This window comes from Protobothrops mucrosquamatus, unplaced genomic scaffold (genome assembly GCF_001527695.2).
Source record: "Protobothrops mucrosquamatus isolate PMUCROS unplaced genomic scaffold, P.Mucros_1.0 scaffold1826, whole genome shotgun sequence".
Classification (NCBI taxonomy): domain Eukaryota; kingdom Metazoa; phylum Chordata; class Lepidosauria; order Squamata; family Viperidae; genus Protobothrops; species Protobothrops mucrosquamatus.
Genome location: NW_015387960.1, coordinates 348321 through 359663, shown reverse-complemented (window position 1 = coordinate 359663; position 11343 = coordinate 348321). Strand labels below are relative to the sequence as shown.

The 11343-nt window shown below is 37.0% G+C and overlaps 1 protein-coding gene across 1 annotated transcript in view; it reads left to right on the top strand.

Moving 5' to 3' along the window:
* The window catches only part of TRAPPC12 (trafficking protein particle complex 12), an 86697-nt gene that overhangs the window by 23645 nt on the left and 51709 nt on the right, over positions 1–11343 (top strand). The window contains exons 5-6 of the mRNA XM_015823297.1: positions 6635–6748; positions 7627–7765. Coding sequence (XP_015678783.1) covers positions 6635–6748; positions 7627–7765 — 253 coding nt within the window. The remainder of the gene's footprint in view (positions 1–6634; positions 6749–7626; positions 7766–11343) is intronic.

Below are 11343 nucleotides of genomic sequence, written 5' to 3'. Positions count from 1 at the left end.
AATGTATATTTGAAATCAGACATCTATTTATTTGTTATTGCTGCTCCTCTGTTCTGCTATAACACCTGAACTATTTAACCTTTATTGCATATATACATCTGTCATGCATCAAAGAACAGATGGTGTCCATTCCCACAATTCTGAGTCTTCTGGTTGTGATCCCATTAAACTAGGCAAGATGTTTTTGTGCCTGTATCTGGGCAAAAGTTTCAAATATGTGAGTTATAGGACATTTTTCTTATTGTAATGGTAGAATTGTGACCCAGGATTACCTTGGTTTCCACCTCCCGCTAGTGATCATTAACTATTTGTAGGCAAGCTACCGTCATCTTTGCATTGGTAATATGAAGAGAAAAGTAGTATATGAAGATAATGTGTATTGTGTACCATAAATATTAAACATTGAGATCTTATTTATCACTATTGATCAAGTAATCCCCTAGTTTAAATAATATGTTTTCAATCTATAGATTATTTTTGCTTTGTAATATGGATTTTTATTTTGAAATAAACTTTAAAATACGAGTAAGAAGTACATGACAGTGCAATAAGAATTTTAATGAAAAGGGGAAGAAAACTCATTGATTGAAGACCATATTGCAAGATTTATTAGTAGTATGGTGTAATGATATATGGGAAAGACCTTGGGAGACTGAGCAAAGAGACGCTGCCAGAGAACAGGATAAGAGACAGCGTAGCCCACAGCTGGGTAATGGGTAGCACAAGAGACTCAGATGGGATCCTTTCTAGTTTCTCATGCTTCAGAGACTTGTAAGATTCTGCAGTTAAGTAGATTTAGCTCATCCGGTTGTGATTCCTGTCTGGTTTACCCTGCAAGGACACACGTGGTTAGAATAAAACAACCAAAAGAGTAGCTCACTAACTAAAAACAGTTTTTTCATCTGTAAACACATGATAATTCTATATAATTTTAACCCACCACGTAATATTTTTTTTGCCTTCCCAAATTATTCAAGGTAGGAAGATAACTGGATTATTATTTCCCAACTTGCCTGCCAACATTATCTTTTTAAGTTTGGTGAAGTGGTTAAGGCACCAGGCTAGAAAACGGTAGATTGTGAGTTCTAGTCCTGCCTTAGCCATAAAAACTGGCTGGGTGACTTTGGACCAGTCACTCACTCTCAGCCCACCTCTCAGGTGGTCACAGGGTTGCTGTTGTGAGGAAAATAGGAGCAGAAAGGTGTATTAGGTATGTTTGTTACCTTGAGTTATTTATAAAAATAAGAAAGGCAGGAGACAGACAGATAGGCAGACAGACCTTCTTCTTTCACTGAAGCAATGTGTATTCAATTAGGGAGCTCACCAAAATTGGAATTTCATCCATAGTGCTCTCTTGTTCAAAGAAGACTCCAGAAGGAACCATGTGATGGGCACACCTAATTCTGAGCCTTCCCAGTGCCCATTTTCATTTTTTTAAAAAGTCCTTTGTTGAAAAAGGTTCTCAAATGCAATAGTGGTATGGCCTATATACGGTAGTATAGAACAGGAATCTCAGATTCTCCAAGTCATTTTCTGCACCCCACAACCATTCATTGTAGGGGCTGAAAACACTGCCAAGCAAAGCCAACACAATATGTGCCATGTAAACAGGCATAGAGAGGGCTCCAGGAATGAAACAGGATGGCAACGTGAGACTAACAATATATTTTAACCCAATGTGACTAGTCTTCCTGCAGCAGTGAGATCCGATCAGTTGGTCAAGGCAATTGGGGCCCACTCTTCTGTTTTATAGTACAGTAGTGGCCAAAATTGTGGAAACCTTTTGGGAAAAGTGTACAGTAGAAATGCCACCTTTGGTTAAGTTTCCACCCAATTTTTCTTCTAATTTCTTTATAACTGTAGCCTTGTTCACTTAATAATACTATTTTACATCGCTTTCTGGGCAACCATTCAACTCTTTGCACCATTACTTTAATTTTATTACATTTTACAAGCTCACTAAATGAAAGAACGCACACAAAAAAACAACCAACTTGATAGCGATCACATAACACACTGACAAATTTCCTCTCAGCTTCAGTACATGACATCAATAACTGAATCCTACTGTGATCTGATTGGCTCATTGCCAAAACAAGATGACACCTGATTGGCTCCCTAATTGGCTCTCTCATGCTCATTGGCTACAATCAGATGAAGGAAAGCTACCTGATATCAACCTAAACAAGTTGTGCTTCCTTTTTCTGGTTATTTGGCTATAACATTTCATAGAATACAGTACAGATAATTGAACAAACTTTGTTGCATTACATTCTTGATTAAATTATCTTTCCATTGATATATAATTTTATGGTACTATTCCAAAAGAAAAAGTGGTGTTATTAGCCATCAAACCTCAAAAATACACTTTTCCCAAAAGGTTTCCACAATTTTGGCCACTACTGTACATGCTACCACATTACAAAAAAGGTATTGAAACTTTGGGGAAAGTGCAAAGAAGAGCAACTAAGGTGATTAAAGGCCTGGAGACTAAAACATAAGAAGAACGATTGCAGGATTTGGGTATGGCTAGTCTAGAGAAAGAAGGAATAGGGGGGGACATGATAGCAGTATTCCAGTATTTGAGGGGCTGCCACAAAGAAGAGAGGGTCAACTTATGTTCCAAAGCACCAGAAGGCAAGACAAGAAACAATGGATGGCAACGAATCAAGGAGAGAAGCAACCTGGAATTAAGGAGAAACTTCCTAACAGGGAGACCAATTAACCAGCTGAACAGCTTTGCCTTCAGAAGTTGTAGATGCTTCATCACTGGAGTTTTTTAAGAAGAGACTGGACAGTCACTTGTCTGAAATGGTATAGGGTCTGCGGTTTGAGCAGGGGGTTGGACTAGAAGACCTCCAAGGTCCCTTCCAGCTCTAGTCTGATTTGATTTGAAATGGTACCTGGAACTCCAGGCATAGGCAGCAGGCCAAGAAAGAAAGCCAGCAGACTGGGCTTCCCCAAGAAAGGGAAAGAAGAGGTCATCAAAGAGGTGGGGTGTGGGCTGATTGCCAGCTAAGAGGCAGGAATGACAGTGCGTGGCCGTTCAAGTTCTCCTTGCTGAGCAGAGGTGGGAAGGAATCTACTGGGCAAGGAGAAAGAAGAGAAAGAAAGCAAATGAGAAGAACAGATAGCTCTGCTCAGCAAGGAAAGGAGGGGTTAAAAAAATTGGATCACTGTTAAGAGACCGCCGAGACCGCCTTCTGCCACAGATTTCCTCCCATAGACTGGTACGCTCCCACAGAGTGGGTCTCCTCAGGGTGCCGTCGGCCAAACAATGTCGGCTGGCGACCCCCAGGGGGAGGGCCTTCTCTGTGGGTGCCCCCACCCTCTGGAACGAACTACCCTCCGAGATCCGGACGATTCCGGATCTCCTTACTTTCCGCCGCGCCCTCAAGACATGGCTTTTCCAGCAAGCGGGCCTGACCTAGGGAGGATTTTACTTAGGGATGATTTTAAGAATAATTTTAATAGGAATAACAGCTTCTAATATTTGGTTTTTAATGTGGTTTTTATAGGGGTCTATATTTTTTGTATTTTGTATTTGTACTTGTTTTAATATGCTGTGCACCGCCCTGAGTCCTGCGGGAGAAGGGCGGTATATAAATTAAATTAATAAATAAATAAATTAATAAAGAGGGATGGGTTTCCTGGATTGTATCATCCTAAATCCCATCTTGTTCCATCTTGATAAAATATACGCTATCAACACAATCATAAAACCAAATATTGATGTTCTGGTTAATGCAAAACGCTGCAGGCTATGTGACCAAATTCAAACAGCAGTTTTGCAACTCTGTTTTTGAAGGATTTCTGTTTCCTAGTAACTTTTCTCAATGAAATAAACTGGTGTGTGATGGCATTCCACAATACTCTTTCTTCATTTTTTGCTCATTGGAGACTTTAGTATCAATATGTGAAAAGGCTTCGGCTTTGCAGCCCTTTGGCTAATGAATGCTTCCTTATATGACACTGGGCTTGAGTATGAAACCTATAATGTAGACTATAGCTGTTAACACCTTAGTCAAGAATGGTGCTCTCGTTTCGAAACATTCCGCATTTTTTCTTCATAACTAAAGTTATGATCAGAGTGGAATACCGGTACTTTTTTCTCTCTTAATTCTATTATTAATCTCAAGTTGTGCTTTTAATAAAATACTTAGCATCATGTGATTTACAAAAGCTGCCTCCAGAAGCGGTGAATGCTCCAACACTGGAAGTTTTTAAGAAGAGACTGGACAGCCATTTGTCTGAAATGGTGTAGGGTTCCTGCCTGGGCAGGGGGTTGGATTAGATGACCTTCAAGGTCCCTTCCAACTTTTTTATTATTATTATTATTATTATTATTATTATTATTATTATTATTATTATTGTTATTGTTATTGTTATTGTTATTGTTATTATTGTTATTATTGTTATTATTGTTATTATTGTTATTATTGTTATTATTATTAGCTGTATGAAAATAAATATGGTGTCCTCAAGGTACTATAAGATTTTTTAAAATTCTTGTTAGAACAGTAATTCATAGGATCCTTCAAAATTTAAGGAATATTACAGAGTTTTAAAAAAATGGCCATGCTCAGATAATTCATGATTTCCTCAGTCACAATTTATAAAGCCAGGACATAACATCAAGGCTAAGTAAGCCTCTGGCATCGTCCTCTTCTTCTATTATAATTTGAAGTTTTTTCTGACCTATCCCAGAAAAAGATGCAGTAACTTGATGTGTTGCACACAGGTTAACACAGGGTTTGTGCCTTCAAGTATCTTTTTTGGAGTGGAGCCCAGAGTTTTCCACAGCCAGATCTGTACTCTCTATATTGGGCATGAATTAACCATTCAGACATCAGTTATCCAGAATTCTTCAGCTCAACCCATATTATCCCATGATAAGTACTGGGATGCCATATTGGGCAGATCTGAAAATTAATTAGGAGTATAATTTTTTTCCCCTGTAAGCTAAATAGATGCCGTGAGGTATATAAACTCGTGATGCTACTTAATTTTAGCCCCTACTACCTTGCTTGCAATGCTCCTTAACATCCTACTTCCCTTGTTCCTTTTCTAGACAAGGGCTGACATTTCCGAACAAAGCATATATACTGTTTATAAGTTGCACTTGGAGCCCAGAGGCATTCTTGGGAATAAAGGTGATGTTTGCAATTCATCAGCTCATTAATTTCTCTATTTAGAAAAAAAAAATAGCCAATTAAGGCAGGAAGTCTGGCAGGAGCCAAAGGAATTGTCTGTAGATACACAAACACACCTGGGGGTCAAATAGTGCCCAGGCACATTTTGCATTCCTTATCTTAACCGTGGTTTTTCTACAATTCAGTAGTGGGTAGATATGCCCCAATGCTTTGCTGGAGGTTCATGCAGCTAGTCAAAAAGAAGGGAGAAGATAAGTGAGGTTTACAGGAAGGTCCTGTAGGAAGAGTTGATGAGTTGCCCTTGGGTAGATCAATATATTGTAACTTGCTATAACATTCAGCAGAGCTATTTTGTGAGTTAGGACATTGTTGCTTGTAGCTCGTTTGTAAGAGTGTCCACGCCATAAATTTCACACATATTCTCTAGCTCCAAAAAACATGGACAGATGGCGTAATGTGTCAGGTAAATACGCTCAATTGTGAAATGCAGTGTGATTTTTCTAACATTCTAATGTCACAAGTTACATTTTGTCCTGGGTTTGTGACTCTGGCTTGTTAGGACTGAAAGAAGGCAAGGTTACTTAATTGCAGATGATGCTAACAAGCCACAAATTGTCGTCCAAGTTTGTTCAGCTGCTCTTGGCAAGTGCCAAGCAAGAGCAGTCAAGCGGTGTGCATCCCTGCTTGTTCATGATAAGCTAAAATTTTAAAGAATTCTCGCTTACCTCGGTGTTCAAACATTTTAACAAATAATCCTCTTTACTGCCTTCGCTTTGACTGGAAGCAAAATACAACTTCTCTTTCTAAGCTTTGGATCAGGAAAAAATAAGTTGTTTCTTCCGGTGGCAGTATTTGTGACTTTGAAGTATCCGTCATCTTTTTATTATGCAGATTGTTTTTAAGTTTTAAATATAAAATTCATGTTACTTCTGCTAAACGTCTACTGAGTGCTTTCTGATTGAATGAATAGATGCTGAAAACTTCAAGTATTTATATTTATTATAATGTGAGTTTCCACACAGCTGAATTTTCAAGCACAGCTTACTGAATTACCTTTATGATTTAATTGATTAAAACGAATAGAAAAATAACTTGATTCCGGGGGGGGGGGGAATAAAATAGCAATGCTACTTAGAGGCAATAGATGGGATTATTTTGCAGTGGCAAAAACATTGCATATTCTTGATGGATTAAAAACTGATAACTATTTCTGAATGAACAGTCTCTGGCACTTCATAATAAATTATGTATCCTTTTACACCAGCAATCTTCTAATTGTAAATTGTGAGTCATGCCTGGCTTTGCTTCTTGCCTAATTATACAAGTAGCTTTGACAAATGACATCCTGCTTCCTACTGGCCAGCTTTAGTGACCTTGTCATTATTACTAATGCCTAGTTGTAGCTGCTTCAAGCAAAATAAGCAGCTTCAATTTTTAGCTGCTAAATTGTTACTTAGCCTATTCTTTCCCTTTCACTCCAGAGCACCAAAAACTGGAGAGCAGCAGTTGATCTCTGTGGACGACTTCTGACAGCCCATGGTCAAGGCTACGGCAAAAGCGGACTACCCACCAGTCACACAACAGACTCTCTTCAGGTATGTTTGCCTTCAGGTCAGGCAAAAGTTAGGATGCATGTTAAACATGCACATCTTAAACATGTGTGGGAATGGGCAATTGGTTCCACATTAAGGATCTACCCAGAAATGCCAAACACACACTGGATACCTCCAATTTTTCCTCCAGTTATTCCCCAATCTTTCTTAAGATTCCTTCAGATGAGTGATAAATAATTCTTGCAGTTATGAATGAAAAAACAAGGTCTGCATTTCTTGCTTAAACAGTTCACTTTACTTTGGTGCTTAGGAAAAATAGATATTGCCTTCGCTTGTTCTAGCATAGAAACATAGGGGTGACCATCGTGAGAAAACAATTGACTTTTTGGTTAGATTTTAAGACGTATCAACAGTTAGCATATGTTTTCATTAGTGTTGCAAATTTAAAGTATTGCAAATATTTCTTCATGAGCAATTGCAACATCTAAATTAGAAATATTAAGGACCAAGGTGTTTTGCTAGTAAACTAAATGTTTGAAAGAGCCAGTAATGTATCTGCATTTTGAACCTCTTATGAGAGGCAGTTAAGGTGAATAATTGAGGATAGGAATGATCCATATATGTCTTCAGTTAATGTCAACATATTAATTCTGTATAATCAGATTATGTATAGAGTACTACCCAACCATGTAAGGTAATTCATTTGCAAATGAGTTCAAAAATAAAGAAAAAAAAATTCAGCTCAAGAGGAAAATTTCTGGAAAAAAATGAGTTTGCTGAACTTGCATGCGCACATGAAAAATAATCTTTAGATCTATTAGTATCACAGGTATTTGTTCTTCATAGCTGAAAAAAAATCTGATAATACATTTTTGTATTACAGTAATAGCGTAATTTTTTTTTTCTTTTTTACTTTCAAGATTTGGTTTGTAAGACTAGCGCTCCTGGTAAAACTGGGTCTGTACCAAAATGCTGAAGTGGAATTTGAACCATTTGGAAACCTAGACCAGCCTGATTTGTATTATGAATATTATCCTCATGTATATCCAGGACGCAGAGGTAAAACTGTTTATATGTTTATTCCTATTAACTGTTTCTTTGGGGTCTTGTATCATTTTTTAATCAATAGTCACTGGTTTAATAATGAATGCAATACCATAATATAAACATTACAACATGTTACTAAAAAATATCACAAAATCTTTGCAATACTAATACATGCTGTTGCATCTTTTGATTAGTAGAAAATATTGCCTTTTCCAAAACGGATAGATTACACATTTCCGACAGTCGTTCCTTGAAATCTGGGAAAATATCACATTTCCAGTTTCTCTTTTAGCCATCCCACATGCTCCATACAGCTATAATTCCTGATAAACAGTCAAATTCCAAAGCTTGGGTATATAGTTAAACATTACATTAGCACCTTTAACATTTAAACATTTTCCCATAAATGTGCTTACATTACACTCATCTGTGGGCCAGAGGTCTGAGCATTATAAATAATCACAAATATTTTATAATTGTTAAATAGCAATTCTGTGGTCAGCAGCATATGAGCAGGCTTTAATACAAAGCATAGCCTATGCAGAGGCAGGTATTGACTGTAGTTAATATAAATAATATAAATATCTGGCTCTGCATAGGCTGTGCTTTTTATTGGTTCATATTGTTCTTAATTCTTCTATTGTTCAGAATTATATCTGAGTACATAAATCATGTTTAAAGATTGGCTGTGGATTAGTATATAAAAGAAGACTTTAACTAAATTTACAAATCCTATTTTTTTTCTAAGTATCACATCTTCATATTATGTGGAAGCCACTCAGAATCATTGAGAATCAGCAGCATACAAGTTCAGTGAATCGTTATTATTGTTATTGTTGGCCACGCATTCTTCCAGAGCCTTGAATATAAATTTAACTATGGTTCTAAAGGCAGATTTTCATTAACATAACATGGCTTGCTTAGTTATGATTTATAGTATCTTGGGAAAACACTGCCATGGATGAAAATAATAAACCAGTGAAAGAAAGAAAGAAAGCACAGTTTGTAGGAGGTCGAGGTGAAATCGATTCACTTTTGAAAGTAAATTCATTTAAGGCACAAAGAAAAAGTTTGTGACTATCCTAGATAAGCTGTCTGCATTTCTGTGGTAACTTACTGGTACTATCTGGACAGATGATAACTTTCAGTACCGCTATTTGTTATTTTTATAGACTAAGAGGATACAGCCAAATACTGTATGCCAGTTTAAGACATGACTTCCTTTCTAGGTGACCTTACTGTGCCATACAAATGTGATTTCTCCTAAGTCTTGATGCAGTTGCTTAATATAGGTAGTCCTCGCTTAACAGACATGTGTTTGGCAACTGTTCAAAATTAGGACAGTGCTGAAAAAAGCGACTTATGAACAGTCCTCACACTTACAACCAACACAGTGCCTCCTCAGTCATGTGATCGTGATTTGGATGCTTGGCAACCTGTCAGACCTTTACAGCAGTCGCAGCATCCCATGTCCTATGATCACCATTTGCAACCTTCCCAGATGACCTCTGAGAAACAAAGTCAATGGAGAAGCCAGTAGGGAAGATCACATGTTGTTGTGGTCACATAATGTCTCACTCAGTGACTATGGTGATTCGCTTCATGACCATGGCAAAAAAAAGGTAATAAAATTGGGTGCACTGGTAAGGTGCCACACTTGATTGCACCTCTTAATGATGAATTTTCTGGCTCCTGTTGTGTTGTAAGTCGAGGACTATCTGTAGTGAGGATGTCCTCCGAGCACTTAACTAGAGAGGTGTTAATGAATAGGTGCATTGCATTTGTAGGTCAAATGATGCTATATTGCGGTCTAGGTAAAACGATGGATAGACATGTATTGAGAAAGTGTCAGGCATGGACCAGCCTTTGTGTATTTGTTCATTTGCAATTTGGAAAGTTACTTTTTTTTTAAGTTAAGGTTGAGTTAGTAATCCATGATCAAACATACTGCAGCATCCATATTTATGGATTCCTGAACAATAGTAAATTAGCAAGTAGAATTGTAATCAAATCCAAGAGACAATCAGTACATATATACATCTGGTCTTTATGCAAAAGAGGGTGCCAGGTATGTTAGATCAAACAATGTCTCTGTATTGTTGGGCAAGAAACAATGGTTGGAAACTGATTAACGAGAGAAGCAACCTAGAATTAAGGAGAAACTTCCTGACAGTGAGGACAATGAACCAGTGGAACAGCTTGCCCCCAGAAATCGCGGGCGCTCCATCACTGGAGATTTTTAAGAAGAGGCTAGACAGTCACTTGTCCGAGATGGTATAGATTCTCCTGCTTAAGCGGGGAGCTGGACTAGAAGACCTCCAAGGTCCCTTCCAGCTCTATTCTATTTCATTCTATTTTATCCTCATGACCTGAGAGATGGAAAGAGTGTATTTGAAAATATGCCTTAGAAAAAGAATAGCAAAAGACATCTGAACTGGTGTCATTAAGTAGCTAATTTTAATTTAAAAAACAAACATGAAGTATAAGGATACTTTAGCTACTATGCAGTAATCATCATCCTTGATAATATGCTGATGGTTGCTTAATTTTCTTTTCATTTTTTCCATATAACAAGCATAAATGTAAAATCTTTGATTTATTTATCTCATTTTGATTCACAATAGATAAAAGAATTAGGCAATTAAAATGCACTTTGCAATCAAATATGTCAAGATGCAAATAAATAATGGTTATGAAAGTGATATAAAATATATTTCATTTAATTCATGTGTGCAATTTAGATCAATTCAAAATATTCATTGAATTAAATACAGTATATTTATTTTGGAACAGCATGTACATTCCAGCCTAGAATCTTATGAATATCCAGGGATTGTGTAGCTGTTGTTTAGCCTCTGTATAAGTAAACTTATTAAATATCTATCTTTTACTTCATTTTTCCCCTCTCTGATTTTTTTCTCCTTTTTATGTGCCAACTCTAAGAGCATCTCAATTGCCCAACTATCCTATCAACTTTACTAACACACCAAATGTATTTTACCTTAGCTTCTCTTGAATCCTAATGTTCTTATATCTCCTTTCATTAACTAAGATTAAGTTAATTTTCTTTATGTTGGCTGAATAAACCTGGCTTCTTAGGAACTTGTTTTTTTAATTTACATAGTAAAGCTTCAAAGTGTGTGCAAAAGCTTGCTGATGGGAGCAAATATCTAATACATGTACAGTATATAATCTACCGCAGGTAGGATGTTTAACGTGGTGGATCCATATGCATGTGCATTCTTACCTACTCATTTCTTTGTGACAAATACCTTACGCTGCTGATGTGAAAATGAATACGTGCTATGGAGAGTAAGGATTCACTGCTGCACTGTACCAAATTGCAGATATGCAAGTTTGGGAAATAAGGATTTTATGTTAGTTTAACTTTGTAGCCACCATTGCTCAGCACAAGTTTCTGTTGATTGCCTGGCCCAGAAAACTGTTTCAGACATGAAACTGTTTTTTTCAGGTTCAATTTTAGTAGATAGTTACTGCTCAGTGGCTACTCTATTGATCACTTCAGCAAAGAGTAGAAGTTAATTATGACAGTCAGTTGATGATTTTGCTGAAGGAAAAAAGTACTAATA